General features: G+C 44.4%; 2 protein-coding genes across 5 annotated transcripts; one reads left to right on the top strand and one right to left on the bottom strand.

The window, feature by feature from the left end:
• Nucleotides 1-364: 364 nt before the first annotated feature.
• Nucleotides 365-21,796, bottom strand: SLC37A3 (solute carrier family 37 member 3). 4 transcript variants are annotated; one of them, XM_042889551.1, is made up of 15 exons: nt 21,672-21,796; nt 19,205-19,365; nt 18,611-18,725; nt 16,994-17,086; nt 16,108-16,191; nt 14,831-14,976; nt 14,109-14,205; nt 12,986-13,070; nt 11,761-11,942; nt 9,202-9,343; nt 7,888-7,989; nt 6,475-6,522; nt 5,416-5,567; nt 3,654-3,719; nt 365-2,832 (listed from the first exon to the last, which is right to left on the bottom strand). In XM_042889551.1, the coding sequence occupies exons 2-15, from the start codon at nt 19,303-19,305 to the stop codon at nt 2,740-2,742; spliced, it is 1,506 nt and encodes a 501-aa protein (XP_042745485.1). In that variant the 5' UTR covers nt 19,306-19,365; nt 21,672-21,796; the 3' UTR covers nt 365-2,739. The 4 variants fall into 4 exon arrangements, with proteins under 4 accessions (XP_042745485.1, XP_042745484.1, XP_042745486.1 ...); XM_042889550.1 differs by lacking the exon at nt 21,672-21,796 and adding an exon at nt 21,208-21,271; XM_042889552.1 differs by lacking the exon at nt 21,672-21,796 and adding an exon at nt 21,208-21,254 and having other exon boundaries at nt 19,205-19,361.
• Nucleotides 21,334-25,259, top strand: RAB19 (RAB19, member RAS oncogene family). The gene is made up of 4 exons (XM_042889555.1): nt 21,334-21,504; nt 21,616-21,824; nt 22,613-22,796; nt 24,712-25,259. Exons 2-4 carry the CDS (start codon nt 21,630-21,632, stop codon nt 24,975-24,977), a joined length of 645 nt encoding a protein of 214 aa, XP_042745489.1. The 5' UTR covers nt 21,334-21,504; nt 21,616-21,629; the 3' UTR covers nt 24,978-25,259.
• Nucleotides 25,260-25,707: the final 448 nt, after the last annotated feature.

Consider the following 25,707-nt stretch of genomic DNA (forward strand, 5'->3'; position numbering starts at 1 on the left):
ATGGCAAGGTTCTTTTCAAAGGAAGAACACCTGACTTCTACATCCTGATCAATAAATAATTGAAAAAAAAAAAAAATAAAGAATCCACGAGTAAAGAGGCTGGAACTTAAACTCAAAACCATTAAGCACATCATTATAAGCATCTCTGCTATGGGGATCTCACAGAGCTGCTTACGAGATTGAGGAGGAAGAGTGCCAGAGCGCAGCACATGGGGATGTGGCCGTGAGGCTTTGCTGAACCATGAGGGAGCAGTGAGGCTGACAACCCAGGTGCACAGCAGCTGTGGGATCCTCACCTGTAATGAGGAAAAGGAGCGCGGCGCTGAGAGGGGTGGCACAGAGCGCACACACGGCTTGGCCCAGCTCAAGTCAAAGCAAGTTTATTGGTGAGAGATCGGTTTGGGCACTATCAGATTGAAAACTTTTCTCCTTCTGAGCACCTTGAAGAAATAAACAGGACACAAAGGCAGGACGACAACTACAACTGAAATGCTGAAGACAAGGGAAGGCCTTGCTAAGGGCAGGGCCTCAGAGAAGTACCGCACGTACACGTGAGCTGCAGGGCAGCTTGTGCCTGCTCACAGCACTTCTGACACTTCTGGAAAGGGGACAGAGCTGTTTACAGGAAACCATTTGTTCCAGGGGCTGCCACCCCCCGCCCCCGGCGACGTCCCCTTCCCACCCCACCTTTCATCGCAGCTTATTTTGCTCCCGGGCAGCGGTCAGAGAGCCCATCCAGCCTGGAATTTGAAACCAAGCGTCTCAGACAGCACGGCTGGGGCAAATGGTGCCACCATCAATTTTGGAACTCGGTTTCGGGGAGTTTTGATTCTATTTGTACAGGAGCTAATGAGTAGCTTGGGACGTGAACAGCAACCCCAGGGCATAATTGTGAGAGCCTGATGATAGATTCTCGGTCCCCTGCTCTAATTATACAGGCAAAATTGGAATGGGAATGAGAATAGACAAGAACAGAATTTCAGGTCCCTTGTCAGATTAATGGTATCGTTTTCCCAAGCACCGACACCTTTTGAGGATTAGCAAAGAAGGCAACAATCACCTCCACCAGGAAAGAAAAAGACTTTAAAAAGAAGTATAAAAATGAAGTAGCCGAGCTTCCGCGTGAGGAAAGCTGTGCCTGGAGCTGTCACTGCAAGAGCAGCGATCACCAAGCAACCGTTCCATACAGTAAAACCATAAGGCACTAATCACATTCTGCTCGTTACAATCATCACATGACTAAAAATTGACATTCATAAATTAAAAAAAAAAAAACAACAAACAAATCACTGTACATGTTAAAAAGGCAATTTTCCCATTAAAAACAGTTCCCACTTCCCAGTTTCAAGAATTTTCCTGCCCCTGGCTCCCATGTGGCATCACCATTCAATTAGGCTGAGTGTTTGATCAAAGTTCTGCTGGTTAACACATATCTACCACACAAACATCCCAAGGCAAAAGCAGAAGACAATTTGTTGAGAACTTATTCAGTGATCCCATGAATATCACCATCAGGTGTCAGAGGTGTCAGTCAGCCATCCTGCTGGCTGCAGTACTGCAAAATGCTCAAATTCTCCCATCCTAAGTGCAGCCACATGATTTTAGAGCTCACCTGCATCTAAACTCCCACATACAACTCAACTTCAGAACTCTGGAGTATAAGCTCCCTTATGCAGCCACATGGAAAGACAACTGCATTTGCTTCTTGTACTGCACCATGAGGAAGCTTCAGTCCCTGTCTGGAAGCTCTTGTCTGAGAGCAGCCAGGTCTCTTAAATTCATCCAATTTATCCCTTGTTGGAGTTGAAAGTAGCTGCCCCATAAGGACACAATCAGCGACACTCGCTTCCTTCAGAGGGGCACTGCACAATCCCATTTTGGTCAGTATTGATCAAAGTACAAAACACAACCTGGTAGTGAAAGTATTTGTGTCCCATCGCTGATCCCCAAAGCCGTTGGAAGTTCCTTCAGAGGCAAAGGATCAGTTAAGGCTTTTTCTCAGAGATCACTGTAAAATATTACCTAAATATTGCACACTGTTTGTCTGCTTAAATATTAAAAAAACAAAATCTCATTTCCCAGAGATTAGTAGTAATATTATTAATAAAAAATGCTAAAAAATAAAATAAAATATGGAGTTAACCTCTCCATGCAAATCTGCTGGAATATGAGACAGTTATTAGCCAGGGACAACAGAGGTCCATTTGTGCAGAGATTTAGCAACAAGATTTTTGAAACAAGTGGACAGCACAAATTCCAAATATTTTTGCCCTTTCTAAAAGCTACAGTGATTGTAAATTGAAACTACCCATGAAATACACTGTATGCTTTCGCCAGCACAACAAAGCATCGAAATTCATTGTGAGACAGCCTCTCTAATGTCAGTTTCAAACGCCTGACCTGTAGTCAGGACATCTAGAAATAAATAAGGGGATAGCAGTGAGAGCATCCAACAGCAGATCCGAAGTGACTGCTGGCATGGAGAAGCCTGGTCAGCTGGGACAACCCACCAGCCCTGTGGACTGCCCAGCTCTGAGCAGCAGCTCCATGATGTGGATGGTCTCAGGACAGGTATTTGGTACTGTGATACTGAGCTCGCAAAGGCAGGCGAAGCACAGCTCACAGAGTCATTTTGAACTAGTCCAAACCTGGAAGATGTAACCAATAAGTCTCCCAGGAATCTGATTAGTATCCCAGCCATCAGGTCCAGGCAACAGTCCTTCTGGAGGAAAGCAGAAGTCACTCAGCCAGCATCCGCAGGCGCCGCTCGTGCAGAAGCAGTCTGATCTCCCTCACTATTAATGGTGAAATGAACAGGATGGTTGAACTCGTCTGTGGAAAGAAGCATATTCAGGACAGTCAGCACAGAGCAACAATAGCCACAGCCATCCTGCAATCCAGAGAGTGCTCAAGGGCTCCACTGAGAGATTCGGGCTAAAAGCCACTGCAACAAGATGTGCAGAAGTCAAAGTGCCCGAGTTTGCAAGGAGGCTGCTACGACTTCAGCTATCATGATTTTCCTTCCAGGAAGAAGCTGAGCCCTTCACCTCCTCAACAGCCTTCCTCCCAGCTTTCTCTGCTAGTTACCCATCAACTTCCATTGTCAGCAGAGATACAGAGACAATCCCTGCCACTTCCAGTAGGAAACAAACAGCATTCAACACTGTGGCAATGCTGAGGAGATCGGGGTTTGAACCGTCCCCTCTCCCGGTGCTGTATCAGGACAGGGCATTTTAATTTTAGTTTCAAGACCCTCGTCGCTCGTCTCACTAACCTTCAAGGGCTGACAAATGAGCAGCTCTCTGAAAACATTAGGAATTACATAGCATGAAGATGAATGAGGAAAGTGTCCTGTCTTGGAGGTCAGACAGGCCAAATGAACTTTGGGAAATGCATACAGGTATTTTTAGGTAAGTATTTTCGTACGTCTGCCAAAATCCCCATTCCTGTTGAGCAATGTGACTTTAAAGGATCCAGAATGAACCCAGCTGATTTACACACCCTGAGGCAAAGGCACACCACAGACCATTCTGATAACTGCATCAGAGCCTGCAGCTACTACACAAGTAGACTGCAGGTCTAGGTCACCATGTTTCAGTTCTCATAGAAACTTTCCATTACAAATTGAATAAAAAAAAGGGGGGCTTTCTTACCATAAGAATGAAAAAATAGAAAACCCACATCCATCCCAGGTTCTCTTGGATCAAAGACACTAGATACTGAAAGAGAAGAGGAGAAAATGATTCAAATTGGGAAGATAAGCATGACATTCAGACATTACTCTTTCAGAATTTGTGGGCTGTTAACACGCCATAAAGAGCTGATCACAAAACCTTCCAGCTGATCTCTTCCTGTCAAGATAGATGACTCAGGACAGCAGCCTTTCTGTGTAAAATCCCATCTCAGCAAAGCAGAGACATCATCCTGAAGCTTTACAGTAACTCACAGCAGCACAGAGACAGAAATGAACTACAGCTTCAAGGGTGACAAATTGACTCCGCTGAATACAGGGTTTTTGCGCAGAACACCAGGACATAAGTGGATGTAAGTACTCTCAGAAGAGCTAAAAGCTCTAGAATGGCTTATAAATTAGACAGGACACATTTTTAAGAGCCGTGCAACTACTAACTACTTAACTCTTCATCAGAGGCGAGGCACTTGAGACTACAGTCTGTTCTGAACTGCATCCTTCTTCTACAGGACTATACAGTGTGTAAAAGAAAAATGTATTTCCTATTAGCAGATTTATACTCAATTGCTGCACAAGGGCTTCCCCTCTTCACCACATATTAGCACAAAGCAGGATGTGAGTTTCCAACACGTTCATTGTGCATTTGCTGTTACTCACACACCCCCAGAATGACATCATGCTTGTCTCTGCTGAAATAAACGCCATTTTAGAATGGGAGGCAGGTGGAATTTTTCAGAACTAAAGGCCCAATTTTTGTGACGACGTAAGTTCCAATGGTATGTGTGGGGGAAGACAGAAACACTGAAGACAACATGTAAGAAAACCGAGTGCAGCAGTGCACTTCAATACACCCACCAGGCACTTGTAATTTTCCATGCTTAATGGAGCTAAGTGGCATCTTTCCTATGAGACAGAACGACTGCATTCATCCGGCAATAAATGACAAGTACAAATCCAAATCCCTTCAGAGAAAAGAAACTTGCACGCCTTGCCTAAACCATCGGTATTTCAGCAGCACTACAGAATGCCTGGAATAGAACTGGCTCCGATCCTCCTGCTAAGTCCTCCCATCCCAAAGCACCACTGTGTTCTCCCACAAAGTTAACGCTTGTGTTTGAGAAGTAAAAATGCCCCCAGTGGGCACTCTGTCTGCTTCCTCTTCTGCAGCAGTCTGCTCTTCAGGCCCCTGGCAGCAGGCTGTAAGGCCTATCAAAAGTAAGTGGTGCCAGATTTACAGGGTGTAAGAGACATTCGCAAATAAAAAGGGGAACCACAAATAAGAGCAAAAGCGAAATTGCTTTGTAAACACTGTAACATTCATAATGCGTGTTCTAATTTTATTCAGTCCTGTAGATAAAGTTTTCTGTAAGCAAAGATTTGGCTATTACCTTTGAGCAAAAATCCCAAGCAAACTTCAAAACATTTTTTTCTCCCTCTTTGTGAATCTGACCTTTTCTTGCTTTTTTCCAGTTTGGGGTATGAATGTCTCAGACTCACTGGATTTATGAAATTGCTATAACGATAGGGCTAGAAATGCTTAGTCGGGTTCTTAGTTAAACTTCAGCCACTGGATCACAGAACACATTCTCATGGTTGTTTGTTAAACAAATACCATACATACACACATATCCCCACACTCCATGCACAGAGGAGTGAGCTAGCATCTGTAACCACAACAGACCCTCTGCCTCATTCCCATTGCTCATTTTCCTTTGTAGCCTCACCTGGCCCACTGCAGCACCAATGCTGCCAGTTCCATCCACAATCCCCGTGACCGTTGCCAAAGCTTCACTGCTGCCTCTCACCAAATCCTGGCGCCCCAGGTCAGCAGAAATTGCAGAACTGATCATGTTAGAAGGGCCACCAATGAAAAATCCTGAAATAGCCAAGAAAACAGCGTTGGTGCAAACCAAGTAAGGGGATGGATTCTCAACAGAACATCTTCAAAACGCAGATTCCAACAGGCACATCTCGGGAGAAGGATTAATTCTAGGACCAGTGATCACAGACTAACTGCAGGTAGAAGTTGACCCGCACAGATGAGGAATACAGTTCTGACACACCTGGAGTATGCACACACAAATTGTCAGCAAGCACATCTTCATTCAACAGCACAAGCTAGGTAATCAGATGTGGCACACTGCAAGGAGTCGGGATGCAACAGACTGAAAAAGCTACTGATTAACAGCGTGCATATACAAACCCTCAACATGAAGTACACACAGCACAGGTATGTCCCCCATGCTACAGCTTCATCATCCCAGGGTTGGTGGAAAGATGGAAGAAAAAATCTCCATGGGACAGCAAGTTCTGAGTAGGAGTGTTTGAAAAGAAGGGCTCTATTCACGCAGGCTGATCTTAATTCCATAACACAACATCATACATCAGGTGCACAAAAAGCTTGTGACCCTTCACAGAACACAGGGCATTCGGGGTCCTGGCAAACACCCTCAAAGCTGAACTGCAGTTCACTGCCAGATATTTTGGTAGAAATCCAGCTCCATCATATTGAGCCAAGGCAGACCGCTATAATTCCAGTCCACTCTTCCATGTAGTATATATTCCATACTTCCCTCTGTCAGGCTATTTTTCTACAGGTATATTCCAAAACTAACATAATTTGGGCCTCATATTTTATTCTTTCTACAAAGCTAGTAGAGATGACAGCACATTACCACTACTTAAGCCTGATTTTTCCACAATGTAATATGTGTGTAATACATACACACATTATAAATGTGTAACAATGTCTATTGGCATAACAGTGGCATTTTAGATCATACCTGTAATTGCCATGATCACAGCATTGATAGGTTTGCTATTAGGAGAACCTGAAGGAGAAAGAAAGGTTAAGTCTTAAGTAAAACAAATGAACTTGAAAACATCATTTATTTATGCCTTTACAGGAACAGCATTATTAGGTACATGTAGCTGCTTTTCCATCACAATTCCTCAGTGCTTCTCAGACATTCTTTTCCCCAAAACCTCAGTTCCAGGCACTATCTGAACTCCTTACTCACTACCACAACTTTGGGCCCCCACATGATAAAGTTACCGCATGTAAGACAAGTTGCAGCCCTATTGATATTTTCTCAGTCCATTATCGTTCTTATGTGCAACACACATTTCCATCAGTTTGGCTGATAGAAACGTAATTATCACTGCAATAACTTCGTGTTGCAAGTCTGAGACTTCTGCATATCTTGCTCAACTGTACTTTTTGAGCTGAGCACCAGACACCTGGACTTTTGGCTGCTCGCTCTGCTATCTAGTACAAGCTTCAAACCTCTTCAGCAATAATAATGTATTTGCTTCCAACTCACTTTTGACAGTAATGAGGTAGCAAAAGTTCTGGCAAAACTCCACCAAATGCAATCTTTGCTATCTAATGCTTATACATCACTGCCTTTAGTTTGAGACCATTTGAGCAAGCCAGCATGCCTCTGGAAAGGTATGACTAGCTCTAGCAGTGATTTTCGTCCACAGACCTCAAAGTGCTCTATAAAAGCTGGCCTGCAATGCCACTTCATTTCAGAGGAAAATACAAAGGAATGAAAGTGAGTCAAAGCACTCTGGAGCCACTGAAGAATACATCTCAAGGTACAAACCCAATGCTCTTAGAAGAGCTTCATAGATGCTTCACTGAAATGAGATCTGCCTCTATCAATTTTCCTGACAGAGTTTTTCTAATAGCCAGCCACCAAGAGATGCATCTACTATAAAGGAGGCAGGAACTCTTGTAGCATTTTAGCACTTTCAGAAAAGTAAGAGGTAAAGCCTAAGAGTTTCTACCTTTTTGTAGTATATACATATATATATTTGTCAGCACAGATCTTCCCCAGATTCTCTTTCCTCTTACTACAGAGACATGCCTTGCATTTCCTGCTCTGCCAGTTGTGGTTTTGATACAGCGACAATGCCAGCAACCTCACTGACACTAGAGAGGGAATAGTACCACAACTTGTCAGCATAGGGAAATCCAACCACTCAGAAAATTCTGTTCCATCTCATTAATCAGCCAATGGATTTCTTCCTCTGCAGTGCCACACATGAAGTAAAATACACCAAAAGGCACCATCCTGGTTCAGGAGCAGCTGCTCTTGAAGCAGAAAACATAATTAGAACAGGGTGCACTCTGTTTTTTCCTAAGAAGCACCAAATGAACGTCCACCACTATGCAAACAAACCATACTCACGGCTGTATCCAAAGAGAGAGCCTACAGCAAAGAGCAGGCTGATTGCTAGCACTGGGGCCCTCTTTTGTAGCACGTCAGAAATCAAGCCCTGGATAGTTCCACCTGCAAAAACATAAATCATCATCAGGCTTAGAATGCTAACACTTGAACAAAACCAAGTTGTTTCACTGAGTGCAGTGGTCTCTTGCCTTCTGATTAACGTGCATTTTCTCTACAATCCAGAAAGGTATGCCTCCTGCCCTTACACCTCAGACACAGAGGCAACAGTACACCTAACTGGCCCAAAAAGAGCAGGGAAAACTACTCATGCTGCTTTCTCAAGAATTTGTTACTTTTTTTGTCCCCCCTCAGGCAACTAGCCAGCGTTCCTGCTTTCCTTTTCCTTCCCCTATAGCAGCAAACACAGCTCTGAACGTGAGCAAGCTTAGCATTGTGGCTGATTAGCTTAACTGGAAGTGCAGTTCTTTTTCACAGGGCAAGTATTAAGCACCCAGGCGGCTCACGTTCCCTGCTGTCTCACCTACTTAGGGTAGACGCAGCTAATTGCAACAAATGTTGCTAGCTGACACAAATCACCTTATGCATCACCGCTGCCTTCATAGGAACTCCTATGCTGGTAAGAACTACAGTGTTTGAGAAAGCCTAACTTAGAGAAGGCCACAGAGGCAGAAAAACTGACACTGAAAAGACCCAAACAAGGATGAATGCTCTAGGAAAGCAAACTGGACTAGGTAATAAAGCAAGACATTGAACACAGGAGTGTGGAAGCCTAATCACAGACGGTAGGTTCTTTATTCTGGAGGGCTAGAGGTAAATTTGGCAGTCAGCAGAAAAAAATACCATTCCATTTTATCTCACTGAAGATAACAGAGCTGTGCCTGCTCTATTGAGCTTTGTGCTGAGTCTGTTCTTATCCATACAGGACAGAAGGTGTAATACAGCACTTCACAGCACAGACCTCACCTCTCCCTCAAGGGTTCCTGTCAGAAAGGAAGCATCAAGCTGTTGGGATGCTGTTTTTTGTACCTGGCACTTTTCAGGAAGTCCGAGCAAATAAAGAAAAATACCTGCTGGGGGTAGTGTCCAAGAACACAATAGCATCCTCTAAATCATATGTGAGCAATCTGGGAGGCTAATATACTCTGCATTTTATAAAATGGCCAAGCACACACATATATAAGAAGCCTATTTGTATATTCACCAAACAGTTAGATTGCAATGAATGTGACTGCTCTGAGCTGCATTTGCTGTCTTTCATTTTCAAACACTAGCAGGGCAGATGCAGAAGATGTCACCATTCCCTTGCTCACTCACCTATGATTCCTCCCACATCATACCAGATGGAAAGCTGGTCAGCTTCTGCTTCTTTCCATCCAAAGTTGTTGCTGAGGTAGAAGGGCAGCCAGAAGAAGAATGAGTAATTCACCAGCTTCAGGCAGGCATAGGCCAAAGAATACTGGAACAAAGAGTGGGCCAGAAAGCAGTTAGCACATGAGAAAAGTAAAAAGCATTTCTGCTTCTTCCCAGAAAGCTCTGTACCTCGCAGAAGCTTTCAGGGGAAGTGCTTCTGCATTTCATATAAGACGACAGCATCATGAAAGCTTAATGCTGAACATCAAAGGGAACCCGGGAACTCAAAAATCACTGTCAAGAAGGTTATTTTCTTTTCACTAAATGCAATGGGTTAAAATACTTCCAGTGCAATCTTGAGAGGAACTGACACAAGCCTTAAAAAAAAGAAAAGAAAAAAAAAAAAAAAAAGGGAAATTCAATATTTAATTCGCCTTCTAAGGAGAAGGGAATTAACCATATGACATGAAACAAGCTTGACATTTAGGCACCTGCACATATTGCTGAGCAAAATTATGAGAAGTAGTTCCTCTGTGCTACTTTTTGTTCTTCAGAAGGCTCCTGCCTACAGCACCAGGAGAGAGAAAGTTTCATTCATAACCACCAGGTAAGTATTCCAGGACAGGTTTATTCCAGGAAAGGTTTGGCCAAAGCTAAGCCGCCACACGCAGCAGCTGAGCCAAGCTTTTGCTTTTGGCTGCTGAGCTCAACTTCTCCTTAGCCAACAGGAAATCTCATTCTGTAGATCTTTCCTATGTGGAACAGGATCTTTCTCTGGGATCACTGGCCCAGCACGCAGCAGGATGAGGCACGCTATTTCTGTAACACCTCCTGATTTACACTGACACAACAGTTTAAGGGATCCACATTGGAAGAGGTAAATGAGGACGAAGGTGGAAAAAATTACCTGCTCGGATCACAGCTTTTGAGAACATATGTGCTCAAATGTTAAAAAGCAGATTATTCTGACACAAAATCAGCTCTTCTGAAATTCTCTCAATACATCATTATTACCAGCTCTGCTCTTTTATAGGACACAAACCAACTTTTATCACATACGTATGCGACAGAGTTATGTCTCAGACTGCGAAGAAGCACGCTGTACAGAGGTATTTATTACAACATGCTTAGAAACTGTCAAATAGATTGACAAATTTGACACTGAATTTCTGGAGGTCCAAGGCAAAACTGTCGATGCTGAAACTCTTCCAAGCACATGACTCAGCAGCAGAAGAAAGGAATTACAGAAAAGCAAGTGAAATCTTTGTAGGATTTTAACAGATCTCTGGAGGTTCTCTCAGCATTTGTTTTCTCACTCACTGATCTGACACAGAACTCTGACATAAGATAAAACTCAGACTCAGAGGTGTTTGCACTGCTGGGTTAACACATAGAATGTGCTCTCAAAATCCCAAGCACAGAAGCAACATCAGTTATAGAGTACTTCCTTATGTTCTGGTCAATGAAAAACCATTGCTAAGAAATAAAGGTTCTTTTTCTACCATCCCATTGTTAGCACCACCAAAATCAAGCCACAGTTTACATGGCATTCAGCCATATTAGGCAGGAACTCAACAGGACTACATTTTCTTTTGCCATCCCTCAGTCAAGGTCTTACCAATGGAACGATGGCTACATAAACACTGATAACCATCCACTCACTCCTTCTAGATCTTGTGTTCCCTTAATCACAACAGCCAACTGCTTAGCCTCTTAATAAGGGTACTTGACAATATCACCCTTTCAGTAGTTCTACTGCATGATCAAATCCAAATGGTTCACGCTTATTACTGAGTCAGCCACTCTATCCACTTCACTGTACTGACTCCAGTGTTCAGAGGGTACAGAGTTCACCTGCACAGAAAACTAACATGATTTTTAATGGCTGTTTCATTTTTTCAGCTGAATCAAATTCATGAATTGTGCAATACTGCTGATGCAGAAGTACAAGTTCTCACACAGGGGACAGGATGAGGACATGGGGAAATTGCATCACCATGCCTTGTTTCCAGTCATCTTTTTAAAAATACCTACTTTGGCTCATTACATCACCATCACATTGACTAAGGCTTTTTCAGGCCAACCTTCTGTTCCAAAGCAACTAAAAAAAGCACAGCCGAATATCAGCATCACAGAGTTTAGTGTAATGCTCTGCTAGCAGTAAGAATTCAACCAGTTACCTCAGCAAGAAAGGTAGCTTACTCATTGCCTCCCTTCTAATTCACCAGCAAAAAGGGCAGGATCTCCACAGCCCTAGTTGGCTCACCGTGTTCACTAAATGAAGCAGCAGTCCGATGGGAAGAGCAACACTCAACCCCGTATCAGGACATTATTACAATGCATGCACACAGAGATAATTACCCCAATCCCAAGATTTTAACAGGATAAGTCATCAAACGTCGGCAACTGAAACACACAGTCTATAAATCAACAATCACGTCAACAAGAGCAGACAACACAAAAAGCCACATTTATATTTAAAAAATAAGAAGCCAGATCCCACTCAAGAATCCGCGTTCTCACCAGTACTACACCTGGAAGACAACAAGCCTGGAAAAAGCCGATGGCCTTTGGCTGGCTGTCAGTATCAGCTGCTTGAATGGAGTAATTGCCATCATCGTCATCTGCATCATCATCGCCCATTAAAGGTCTGTTGGCATCTTCCTCAACACTGCCTTCTTCATCTGCTCCAAGCTCAGGAAGGCCTAAGTTATACAAGGGATACGCAACAGGAACAATGGACCACAGACTGTTCACGCTCTCCTCAGTTTAAAGCTACGCTCTGTTCTTTTAAGCAGTTTTCTCTTTGAGAAGTTCCCTTGATCTCCCATACCTCCATCCTCTTTGGCTTAGAAACATTTCTAGATGGTGTTCTTCAATGTCAACAGGTTCTAGCCTTTGTCTTCTAGCGCTCTTGAAAGTATTCTGTCTGATCCCGGTGTTGACTTTGTCTGCTCTGAGTGTCTGGCCATTAGTTTGAAGATTAATGCATTTCTCTCCTTACTTGGTGGTTGGAATCCTTTCACCTGGCTCCTGGTTACCACCTCCACAGTGCACGGAGGCTGAGTGTACCACCACCTACACTGACAGCTGCTGCTTGTTAATGCCTCCTCTGGAATGGAGTGCTTAGGAACTGCACTGAGCTTTCAGGGCTGCTGAACACTTTTATGCAGACTCTTTTTGTGCTACCAACTCTATAGCCCTTACAGGCATCTGGGAAACCTCCTCCATGTCCCTGTCAAAGCCTGAAGAGTCTTTTGTTTTCCTGTTATACTCTGACTTGTCTACCATCTTCTTGGAGAAGGACTATATCCTGCCTGGGAGCTGTTTAACTGGCTACTGGAAGCCTACATACTGAAAGCACTTTCCCTTCCTAACATATGGCTAAGGCTCGCCACAGTTCTTTTTCCTACAGTAGCCCACCAACAGTTTGCTTACCATTTCTTAAAAAAACTATTGGTTTCCCAAGTGAACAAAAACTCAGAATTAGGCATATCCTAAATGGAAGGATTAGAGGTAGGCTGTTACATCTTGTTTTTTAAAAATTTCCAGACTCTATACAGATGTTGCATAATGACATTCAGTGTGATTTTGGTAAGAGCATTTTATATATTAAAGTGCAACACCATTTTGTAAGAATCCTGAGGATTAGTGCTGTCAGAGCAAGCAGCACTTTTAGTACTACATGGAAAGCTACAAATCAACTTCCCATGAAAGAACTGAAATACTACAGCTCTCTGCTACTTACCCACTTCCTTTGGTGAAGTCAGGAGCCCACAGAAGACAATTACTCCTCCAGCAAACTGGACTGAGGCAGTCACCAAGAAGGCATACTGAAGATAAATAAAACAGATATCATTTTTAAAAGGCTTTCAGTCACATGGGTTTCTTTGATCAACGAGGATCTCTCTACATCCTGACCTTATCAGAGGGCAAATATAGCTACAACAACTCAGATTACATCCATAAAAATTGGAAACAAGTGATCTCTGCATCTTCTGAACAAATTTGGTTCTATCTAGGTGACGGAGGAAGGAGCTCACCCAAAACAATCGCAGATCTAGCTACACTGGTAGGCACTGCTTGAAGTAGTGGTAATTACCAAATTCAGACCAGCTTGCTCAGAGGAGTCTGCTCAATTGGGTCTCGAAACCCTCCAAAAGCAGACTCCCCAGGCTCAGGGACCTTCCTCCAGTACTTAAGTGATTTCACAGTGAAATGTTTTTCCAAATTCCAGCTGACACGTTCCCTGATTCACTTTATAGCCACTGTTTTTTAGTCTCTTACTGTGCAACCCAGAAAAGAATCTGACCCTGATTTTCACCAATCTCCATACAAGCATTGAAAGGCTACTATTTGGTGCCCAATGAGGTTTCTCTTCTCAGCCCTGTTTGTCCATGCACGTCGTGTGCTCCAACATGCCTTGGTTCCCTGTGTTCCCTGCCTGGCATATTACAGCAATATAAAGCACCCCTGGCCTCTTCCCAGCAAGAAGCTGTATCTATCTGTCAAAACTACACCACTACTTAGCAGCAATGAACTCACTTTAGTGAGAACCTGTGATGGACGTGATTCGAAGAGTATTTTAAGCCACTTGGATCAGAAGAGAATACACTACAGCATTAATGCTCTTCAAAAACACCAACCACATTGCCAAGAAGTCTCAGGTTCACTCCTCCCAAGTCTGAAGGTTTAGGAAAGGAATAACATTCTGTTCTGCCCCCTGCTTCCTACCATAGAATTACAGAAGATGAAACTGAATGTTCAGATAAGAAGAATAATATTCCTTTTATTTTTCAAGACAAGAAACTGACTCTGCATAACCCAATCAGACATGCAGGCCTAGCTAGAAGCCAGACAGCAATACCTACCTCGTAGCCATACTTGAGAACGCAGGAGGCAAGGAACGCCCCAAGGATATTTCCCACAGATGCACAGGCGCTCCAGAGGCCAAACACAAAACCTCTCCTGCAGAAATGAAAGAGAATTTGGAGGGGAGGTGATATTAGGAGCAAGACAGACAGACAACATTAGAATGAACTTTAATTTACTTATAAAGTTACAACATTCTCTCGCCTGCTCCAAAGAGAATCAAAGGTCTCTTACAGCAAAAAAAAAACATAGAGCAACTTGGGGGCACCAAATAAATAAGCAAGAAATGTTCTGTCCTGAAACACTCGCATTACAGCAGAGATAAACTGGCTTACAAGCTATGGCTACAAGTGTGCACCAGTCACAGACTCAACACTCAGATAAGTCACTCTCCATATGAACTCTTTAGTGATAAGTGGTCAGAACCAGGTAATCCAGTGTCAAGACAAATTGAATTCAGCCACTTTGCACTACAAAACTTTTCAAGTTTGACCCTGTGTTTTTAGCACACACAAATGTGTTCATACCAAACTGCTCCATGGCTCCAGAAGAGATAACAGAAGTAAGTAGGGCACCCAAACAACTTTAATTCTGACCGAAATGTTGGCAAAAGAGAGTTGTGTTGGCAAAACAGAGTTGTGCCCTTTTGGTTTGAGACTTCCAGCTCAGCCAGCTACTCAGCAGGTCAGAGAAGTGAGTCACTGTAGAAATCTCAGCTTACCCAGCTTTTCCAAACCAATTGCCCATGACAGCAACCACACAGGGCCAACCAGTGGACTGCAGCAAGCCGTTCACAACCCAGAGACAGCAGTAGAACCACTTGTTGTAGAAATGCAACCACTCTGTGAGTGTGCCAAAGAAGAATACCTAGGGAAGAATAAGTAGAATTAGTAAGAGGTAATAATAAAACAGAAAAGAAACCGTGAGGCTACCCTTGGAAGCTGAGAGCGAGAAGTAAAGGCAATTCAGGGGGAAGGTTCCCGGCAGAGCTCAGGCCAGAGGCAGGCGTGGTATTGTTTGAGAAATGGCTCAGAGCTAACAGCACCCTCTGCTGAGCCACCACAGCACCAACTCTGGAGCCCAAACAGCTCAGGAGAGAAAAACATCGTTTCAGCACTTCCAAGACTTATTTTTGTAAACAACTCAGTCATAGCCAAAGAAAGAGACAAATACTTTCAATAACAATGCTAAAAACCCAACGGCCTCTTGATTTCTTACTGTACTGACATCTGAAACCACAGTTCTCCATACAAACACAAAGCCTCCAGTAGCTCTTTATCTTTGCAAAAATTAACATAAATATTACAGCCAGGTTTCAAATTGCCACAAACCCTAATCCAAACTAGCCAAAATAAACACACTGTGTTGGATGCATGTCTGCCTGTGATCACGTGCTTGCAGAATGCAACGGCCCACAGAGGGCTTCATAGCCGACGGGTAAATCAAAAGCACTCTGCACAGTTTACATTGCTTCAGTTGCTAGAAAACCACAAAGAGATAAAACTGATGCCCGCTCATCTGCAATGGCTTGAACTCAAAGAATGGTTTTGTTTTATGCAGTCATTCATTGTTGACGTACGCCCTGTTGTCAATTACAAAATAAGCACATGACTGCTTAGTACTGTTAGCATGCCCTTTAAGGATGGCAGCAAGGATTGCATTCGCAGGCAAAAAAACTGATGCCAACACACGTGTGTTTGGAATACCGTTATAACACCAGGTGGTCCCAAAAAGTCCAAATACACTGATCTCGTTCAAAAGCTATTTGTCAAGTCTCTAGACAGTGCCTCAAACATAGGAAATTCCTTCTGACACAGCATCCATAAATAGATATTTCAGGAAGAGCTGAGTCATCCAGTAAGTGCACTGAGACCACTGAGGTACAGCTACAGCTCAAGGCATGGTTCACACAGAAATAGTCTCTTCTCCTGAAATAGATCCCTATCCAGATCCCCTTACAGAGGTATTTCTAAATCGCACCAGTACATTCTGACTTACCACCAGAGCAGATGAACACATGCCAAAAGACAAAACCCAACGTAAATTCAGGCGGTCTCCAACAATGCCACTCACAAAGAGACCCTGAGAACAAAACACAGCAACAAATAAATCCACAAAATGAGCACTTGTGATCTGCAAGAATTAAAATGAAGTACAAGGGGCAAGCTGATCCCAATGTTTCTGTATCAGCTTACAGGTTGGTTCTAGCCACTTCTTCTGCCACCAAAAATCATAGAATTGCTCAGGTTGGAAAAGACCTTAAAGATCATCAAGTCCAACCGCAATCCATCCATACTACCCTAACAACTACCACTAAATCACATCCCTGAGCACCACATCCAAATGGTTTTGAAACACATCCAGGGATGGTGACTCAACCACCTCCCTGGGGAGTCCATTCCAGTGCTTAACAACCCTTTCTGTAAAGAAGTTTTTTCTGATATCCAAACTAAACCTCCCCTGGTGCAACTTGAGGCCATTTCCCCTCATCCTGTCACCTGTCACCACTGACAAGAGACCAACTCCACCCTCACTGCAATCACCTTTCTGGTATTTGAAGAGAGCTGTTTTCCTAAGTCTTTCATTCAATTTCTTACGTTTAAAAATCTCAAGAGTTTTTGGAGAGCTCAATCTACCCCCTCCCACTCACTCATGAAAGGGGTATAATGTTGAAGTGACAGTTACTTCTCTTGCACTTGTCAACAACCACGTTCACAAGGGACACAGGCATAGATGGAATGAAAACAACCAAAGAAAAAAAAAACTGCTCCTGAACCAAGCTTTTTAACTGCATTAGTGCTAGGCAAGTCCAGGAAGGTCCTGTCCAAATGTAGATGCATCAGATTTAACCAAAGCTCAGCACCACTGAGTTAGTTTTACTCACCACAGCATAGGAAAACAAAAAAATAGTGTCCAATGTTCCCAAGAAGAGAGTTGCTTCTTCTGCATTTGGAAATAGATGGTTGCTGTTCCATAGCTACAGAGAGAAAATTGTAACAGGTAAACGTGGAGAAGCACAGCCCATTACATTCCTTTTGATGCAAATCCCAACTCCAAAGCAGAAGAGCATCTGTCCCCAGCAACTTCCTATTCTTCCAACACTCTAATTAACAAATTAAGAACAATTCTCACATTCTTCACTGCAGAAAATGCCCACTGTCATTTTATTTCACTTCTAAATGACATAACAGCACGCCAAGTGAGAAATGCAACTTCCACCTGATCAAGACAAATGACTGGAAAACAAACTCTGCTTCTAACGAGCACACAACTGTTAGACAGTTTCTTACATGCAAACACTGATGAGTATCTTAATGAATAATACAATAAAGGCATATTCTGTTTTATGTGCAGTGCCTCTCCTGTAGCTATCTGTCTTCTTTACATGAATAATTCCCTTAAAGCCTTTGTGGCAGCAACCATAATTAGGCACGACAGACCACAAACAGAAAAGTGAGAACACAAAAGGAAGGCAGGGAAGAAACAGACTAGATAGAAACTATGCACAGTGAACTTCAGTTGCTAATTCTTTCATTTTTGTGTTAACCTGTATTCAGTATGAGCAAACAAAGGAAAAGGTTCAATTGTCCCCAGACTAACATTAGAGACATCACTGGAAAAAAGCAAGCTTTGAGGATGACTTGAAGAATGAATAAAGTTTATTAGGACAATGCTTCCCCCACACTTTATCCCCATTAGAAGAACAAGCAAACAATCCAAACCTGGCCTACAAATGCAACTAACTCAACTATGGACAGTCTTTGTTTGATCCTGTCTCCCCAGAGGAGCATCTTATCCAGGCAGCACCAATTACACATCTGCTTAGTTTAAGAGACTTAACTTTGATATGGCCAACCAACACAGCTTCTGCTTAAGTCTCATGTGTCAAAGAAAACTAATAAAACCCTTGAAAAACATTTGCCACTTGAAGCCACCAACACCTACTCATAGCAGGATATCTCAACTTTTTACAGATTCCTGGAATTCCACAAGCTACTAAGTGTCTTAGAAAGAGAAGAGAATCAAATCTCCTGTCACTAGGTTTAAATTCATTATAAAACCCCTAGAGGACTTACAAATCTGTAAAGACTGAAAAGTACAAATCTAATAAAATCATGGTATGGTCACCAGCACCAGAAAGCCAGAGCCAGGATGTTAAAGCACTGTAACCCCACTCACTGCTCTCTTGTGTTGCCTTTGGCACTTCAAAACAGGTTCTTTCCTTATCCCTCCCTTACCTTCTCTGTTCTGCTGGCTGTATCAGCAGGGAAGGTGTCCCAGTCTCCATCAGAACACCAACTTCCTAACAATTTTTTCTCTGGGAACCATCAGAAAAGAGTTCAACACCAGCTGGTGATCCAGAAAACTACAGTTCAGAAATCTGAAGTTCCCACACATATTCAGAGAAGCAACCCTTACAGAAAGAAATAAAAGAGCCTCTTCAGCAGCACAACCCAAGCACGCTGGAAGTTACTCATCTTTCTTTGCACCTGCTAGTTACCTCATTTGGCCGGAGCTCAAAGGTTGTGCTGTTTAGGCAGGATGGAGTCCACTGGCTTGAAATGCTGACTTTGACATTACTGAATGTCTTTCTGGAAGCATGGAGCAAGGAATAACTGCCAGAAAAAAACACAAGCACAGGTTGGCCAAATCGTCTCTGCAAATCATGTGGGAAAGAGTAAGACTCAAAATTCAGACATATGCTCTGAGTAACAGAGAATTGACATTTTAGAGATCACTGCTAGCAACAGGAACCACAAAATCATGGGCAGATACTGATTTTAAAGAGGGAGAATCTGCCTTGTATACCCACCCAGGCCAGCCCTTCTGCCATGGGTTGAGTTCATGGCAGTCAGTCTCACCTTTGGTGAGGGCTCTGCTGGTGGCTGGATTCCTCAAGGGCACAGCACACTTCACTTTGCTATCACACGACTCCTAGACTGGCTGTTACTATTGACTTTTGAGTTTGTTTTCAAGGCTCAGAGCCAAAATTAAGAGTACTTCCCTACTTTTGCTCTCCTTCTTCAGACAAGCTCTGTACCTCTCCCAAATTCAGTGAAACGAACACCTCTCTGCAGAAAGGCACTCAGCCTACCTGAAGAAGGTCAGCAGGAACACAATAATATGATGGTGAGTGCAATGGGACATCAGGCCTCTGTTTGCAGGCTGTCTCCGCGAGCTTCCAGGCACAGCCATGGCCCTGCTCCTGCCTCAGCAGCAAAGTTTGGCCGGTGCTTAGGTCATTTTGTCTTCTTGCTTAAAGAGAAATAGGTGGGAAGGGAGAACAGAAGAACGGATACAAATTAAAATACAGGTATAAAATACAGTGCTACAAGATATGGTTTAGTAGCTTGTGGTAGCAGTGCTAATAGGAGGACTTACAGGTCATTTCCAACCTTGTAATTCTATGATTCTATGATTCTCTTCCCATGTCGATGATCACTGTGCACTATTTACGTATTTGGTAGACTACAGGGTGGTCAGACATCATACCTAAATTGCTCTGAAAGTAATGCCTCCTATTTATTTCCATGGAAACTACAACAGACACAAAGAGCACAAGGACACTTATTTGATCGAGCAAATTGTCAGCAGCAACATTATTTTTCAACATAGTCACCATTATTAGCTGTGCAACTTCACCATCGATGAACAAATGCCTACACATTGTGCTCATAAAGACCTGCACTTGTGGAGGTGACCTACTGTTTCACAGCTGCTATGATGGTCTTGCAGCTAGGAAATTGTTACCCATGCAGTTCACCTTCCACTGGTCTGAATGCATGGAAGACAAAAGGCCTATATTAGGACTATACAATAGGTATGGTAGGATGGTCCAGACAAGACTGGCAATGTGCTCCACAGACTTCAAATTGGTATGGCCCCTGTGCTGCAAGAGAAAGATTGTCTTCTTCTCAGGCCTGACTCTGGAAGCTTAAGCCCTTAGCTCAGTCAGCACTGTGATGTAGTTATTAGAGTTGATGGTCTGTCTGGGTTCCAGAAAATCCAGAAGAATCACCCTTTTCCTATCCCATAAGACAGTGCACATCACTTTATCCACTGAGGGCTGTGTCTTGAACTTTTCCTTCAGCGAGGAATTTGTATGTCATCACTCCTTGGACCGTTGTTTTGACTCCAGCTCACAGTGGTGACACCACATCTCATCACCGGTAATGATGTGATCCAGAAAAGCGTCACCTTCAGCCTCATATTGGTTCAATAGGTCCTGACAAACTTGCACGTGCTGCTCTTTCTGTTCCCACATCAGCATTCATTGGACCTACTTTGTGCAAACTTTGCAATATTCCATCGTTGTCACTGTCATTTCCAATGCACTGAAGCCAATATTCAGCTCTGTACACCATTCCCTGGTCACAATCCGCCAATTCATGTGGATGTGGATGAGCTGACGGAGACATTCGTGATGCAACAACTGTGCATAGCAGTCTGGAATGCTACTTGTCCTTCATGTCACTGCTGAAATGCACCACCCACGGCCTTTCTGTGCTCACATCCACTGTTTGGTCTGCACAAGCGTTCAGCAAGCACCGATGAATGTCAGTAAGTGCCATTTTTTTCCAGCAGCCCTCTGCTGCTCCTCTCTCTCCTGCATGCTGCAGCAGATAACAGAGGTCTCCAGAGGACAGCAACACTTGTGCTACACTGAGGGAGAAGTTCCTTCCCCGCACAATCTCCCTGCATAGAGATTTATTGCTATCCTTGTGCCAGCACACACAGACACAGATCTGTTTGCCTGTAGGGCTGAGTACTGGATCTGATCTCCATCTTTGTATAGAATCACAGAATCATTAAGGTTACAAAGGACCACTGAGATCACCCAGTCCAACCACCATCCCATCACCCCATGCCCACTGCCCACGTCCCTCAGTGCCACATCCACCCGGCTCTGGAACACCTCCAGGACGGTGACTGCACCACCTCCCTGGGCAGCCTGTGCCACTGCAGCAGCATTCTTTCTGAGAAGAAATGTTCCCTTACACCCAACCCGAACGTCCCCAGGCTTCAACGTAAATCCATCCCCCGCCCAGCCGCCATTCACCGGGCAGAAGCCGGGCGCGGCTCCGCAGCCCCACGTACCCCACCGCCGCGGCGCTCAGGAAGTGGCGGCTCGGGCGGCTCTTCCGGCGGTGGCGGCCCACGGGCACGGCGGGACTTGTAGTCCGGGAGTCCGCTCAGCGTCCGCCCCGGGGAGGCTCGCAGGGGTCCCGCCTCGCAGCCGGCGCGGAGGGAAAGAGAGGGGAAGGGAGGGAAAGGGAGCAGCGCCGCCCCCAAGCCGAGGGGTGGAGGAAGAGGAAGAATAAGGGCTGGGACTACGTTTCCCGCCGGCCCCGGGGCGGCGGGGCGGGGTATAAAGCGGCGCTACCTGGCCGGCAGGTGAGCCGTACAGGTGGGGCGGCTTTTGTCCGGGTCGCGGCTGCCCCTGCAGGTGCGGGCAGCCCCGGGTCGGGGCGCGCTCCCTCAGCCCGTGCTCTCCCCTCATTCCAGGCCCGGGCTGCGGGATGCCGTTCTCCAGCTCCAGCACGGACGATGCCTTCGATTACCTCTTTAAGATCATCCTGATAGGGGATTCCAACGTGGGGAAGACGTGTGTGGTGCACCGCTTCAAGACGGGGCAGTTCTACGAGAAGCAGCAGAACACCATCGGAGTGGACTTCACCGTGCGCTCGATGGATATCGACGGCAAGAAAGTGAAGGTGGGTGATGGGAGCGGGCTGGGAGGTGCCTCGGGGCGGGACTGCGGCCGTGCCTCCATTACCGCGTGACGAGCGCGGCTCCGGGGGAACCCCAGGTGAAGAGGGATGTAAGAAAGAAGGGGACAGGGTTTTTAGTGGGGTCTGCTGCGATAAGACGAGGGGAAATGGTTTCAAACGAGAAGAGGGGCGATCTAGACCGAGCATAAGGAAGCGGTGTTTTATGGTAAGCATGGCAAGGCACTGGAGGAGGTGATCCAGACAGGTGGTGGATGCCCCATCCCTGGAGACACTCAAGGTCAGGCTGGATGAGGCTCTGAGCACCCTGATGTAGCTGTGGGTTTCCCTGTTCATTGCAGGGGAGTTGGACTAGATGGACTGTAAGAGTCCCATCCAACTCAAACAATCCCATGGAAGGTCAGGTAGCAGAGTCCTTCCCTCTGCCTAGCCTTACAGCAGGGTCATCTGCTTTTCCCCTTCCTACTTGAAAACTGCTATGCTCCTTATCTCTCAGCCCACTTATGGGAATGTTGGTCTATTTATAATGCCAGCATTAATCTAACATATTGCTCTTTAGTCTGTGTAGGTTGTCTGTATGCATACAAATATCTCTTCAGATCATATAATCATCATAGAATCATAGAATGGACTGGGCTGAAAAGGACCACAATGATCATCTAGTTTCACCCCCCCTGCTATGTGCAGGGTTGCCAACGACCAGACCAGGCTGCCCTGAGTCATGTCCAGCGTGGATCTACTGGTCTTCACATCTTGAATCCTTTCTCTTGCAGATCCAAGTGTGGGACACAGCTGGTCAAGAGCGCTTCCGGACAATAACCCAGTCCTATTACAGAAGTGCCCATGGAGCCATCCTTGCCTATGACCTTACTAGGAGGTCCACATTTGAGTCTATTCCTCACTGGATTCATGAAGTTGAAAAGTATGGTGCTGCAAACTTGGTCATGATGTTAATTGGTAGGAATCTAAATTTAAATATTACATTATATAGCTTTTCTAATAGATGTGTAAAATCCCCCTCACCTCCCTACTGCTGCTTAAAGCATCTATGAACCTATGAATTAAAAGGGAGTATGTTTTAATTAAAATAATGAAAATACATATTAGTTTGATTTCAAACAAAAAGAAAGTCACAGCCTGACCCTGGCATGACCAGGCCCGTTGCAGGCACTGAAATCTCTTCACGCATTCCTTTCCTGCTGGAATAATGCAAGGAACTTGCTAGTAGCTTAGCAAGCAAACGCAACCCTATTGATGTTAGAATGGCAGTAAACCTGACCCTGTGCTCCTGATGTGCAGGAAGGCAGCAGTTTGATAATTCAAAATGAAGAGGGATGCACAAAGCAACACAACTCCTCCTTCTCATTTTTCCTCCCTGTTCTTGTGATAATGCCTTCCGTTGCTCTGTAAGGTGACTCTGACTGGGTAGGACTGTACGCGGCTTCTGCAAAGCACTAAGAATCTGCTCGCATTTCTCTTCCTCCTTTATTCCGTTAGCATTCAAGAAACTTTGCCTATCGTGGAAAGGAATGAGTAGAAACTGCTGAGGTTGGAGATCAGAGGAAGCTGGATGGTTCTTTCCCTTTGGGTTTCAGGTTGTTATTGTTCTTTCCCTCCCCCAAGGAAAAAGCTGCAAATGAGAGCCCTGACGTGCTGAAGTGATAGAGCCTTTATCTACTTTCCACTGCTTCTGCCTTTTCCACTGCAGCACAGTGCTGAGAGCAATGCATGCAGCCCCAGCAGCCCAAACTGGCTTTTGAGGGTAGGCAGCACTGAGCCCTGGAGGCAGCAGGCATGGGATTTAAGCTGCTGCTGGTGCCTCTAGCAAACTATGTGCTTCTGGTGTTGTGGTTGTTCCTGTTTGTTTCCTTAGAGGAAGAACAACAAATTCTGACCTGCTTATGAGTTGGGAGGAGGAAGGAAGGAAGGAAGGAAGAGAGGCGGGGAGGGGGAGGGGAGAACCACAACAACCCACAAACCTTGGTGATGGGGTTTTTCTAACTCTTTTAATGACTGCAAAAAACAAGATCTATTAGTGTGTATGGTGGGGTCTTTTTTTGTTTATTTTTTTCTCTTAAACTCTGAAATGAGTAACAATCAAGCTTTTGTCAAAGAGCTGGTGTGGTAGTTTCTTCTGGTGCTATTTTACTTACCTTAGCAGGAAACATTGAATTAGTTGTAGCCATTTTCTACACCTTTCCAGTGGGACAGTTAAAAGTTTTCAGCCTTTCACATCTGGAACGGAAGGAGGAAAACACCTGGCACTGGAGGAGGAAAGGGCCAGGGCAGGGTGGTTTTAAGATGGCAAACAAACATCAATTAAGGCAGCTTTGGGGGCTTGTGCTTCACTGATAATATTTGTTCCCTTTTGGAAAAGCTAGAAGTGACTTACAGGGGAAGGGCAGCTAGGTTATACATACTGTGGTGTCGAGATCTGCATGTGATGAAGGATTGTCTTGGAGCTAAGAAGGTAGATTTAAGCCAGGCACTGCACGTACCAGGACTGGTACTGCAACTATTTGAAACACCTCAAATAAAATACCTTTGTATATTTATAACTTCTATCAGATTGATTGTTATTTTGAGTAGTTTTCATGTATGTGCTTTCAAAGAATCCTCTGGCTCTGCTATCTAGAGCAAATAACTAGATACCCACTGTTTTTCGTGGGTCTTCTTTTCTTAAACTCATTTGATGAGCTATGGTTTTGATCAATGTGATGGCGGCTCTGACATGCTCACATCTTGCTTTTCCAGCAATTAGTTTCCATTGTAATTCTATTATTTAACAAAACTGAAGTAATGCATTGGACTTAAAGGAAACAAAAGTGTGAGAGACTAAATTATCAGGTTATCTATTTGCCTTCTTTTTAAGGGAACAAATCAGACTCAGTGGATAAGCGACAAGTCCTGTTTGAAGATGCCTGCACGCTGGCTGAGAAGCACGGGCTCCTAGCTGTGTTGGAGACATCAGCAAAAGAAGCTCAAAACATTGAAGAGGTATTTGTGCTGATGGCTAAGGAGCTGATAGCCCGAAATACCTTGCAGCTTCATGGAGAGAGTCCTCCAAACAGCGTCTATCTTGAGTCCAGGCCAGTGATTGCCAGTCCAAGTGCAGAGAAGACCCAGTGCCTTTGTTGAATGCTCTTTTCAGGAACAAAAAGTTGGAAGTCATCATTTTTCTGAGGCTATGTTTGATCTCAGTTTAATTCAGATGATGAAAGTTTGCTACGTGGCCTCGAGCCATCTCTCATGTTTCTACCTTGCAGTTTGGTGTGTAAATATCCTCAGAGATCACTGTTGCTGTTGGCAGCACAGGTTGCTTTGAGCATAGCAACTGCTACCTTAATGTGAACTTGTAAGCTGAGACAGCTCAGGAAGCTGCCAGCCTTAACCAAAGAGAACTGTTTAAAAAAAAAAAAAGCCTTTAACTATATCTTTAAGACACTTTTCTGGCTATGTCAGGAGATAAATTTGCACTAGAGCTTGCACTGAGTTGATTCTTCTGAGATGCGCCGTCTGTTGCAGTACAAGCTCTTCACCTTAAATTGTCTGATGCACTCGGACAGCACTAACCCACTTCTGCCTTACGTTTCATTTAGGGGAGGGCCTGATGTAAGGCACGGAGCCACCCGTGCTGAGCTATTAAATACCAACATTTGTAAGAGGGTGCAATTTCACAACTGTATGGTTTTCTCACTAGGCAAACCTGGAGTCATCCTTGGTGCTTCAAAGCAGGCAGAATGTGGTGCATTAGGGTCCCAATCTTCTCCTGGGAGTGACAACTCCTGTCTTTCATTTTGTTCTTGAATTGTAAGAATTGTAACTAGTAGTGAGCTGTCTTGTTGCACAGTTACTAGGAGCACTGAAG

Source organism: Lagopus leucura, unplaced genomic scaffold (genome assembly GCF_019238085.1).
Source record: "Lagopus leucura isolate 7727_CA_CO unplaced genomic scaffold, USGS_WTPT01 Super-Scaffold_100159, whole genome shotgun sequence".
In the NCBI taxonomy this organism is placed as follows: domain Eukaryota; kingdom Metazoa; phylum Chordata; class Aves; order Galliformes; family Phasianidae; genus Lagopus; species Lagopus leucura.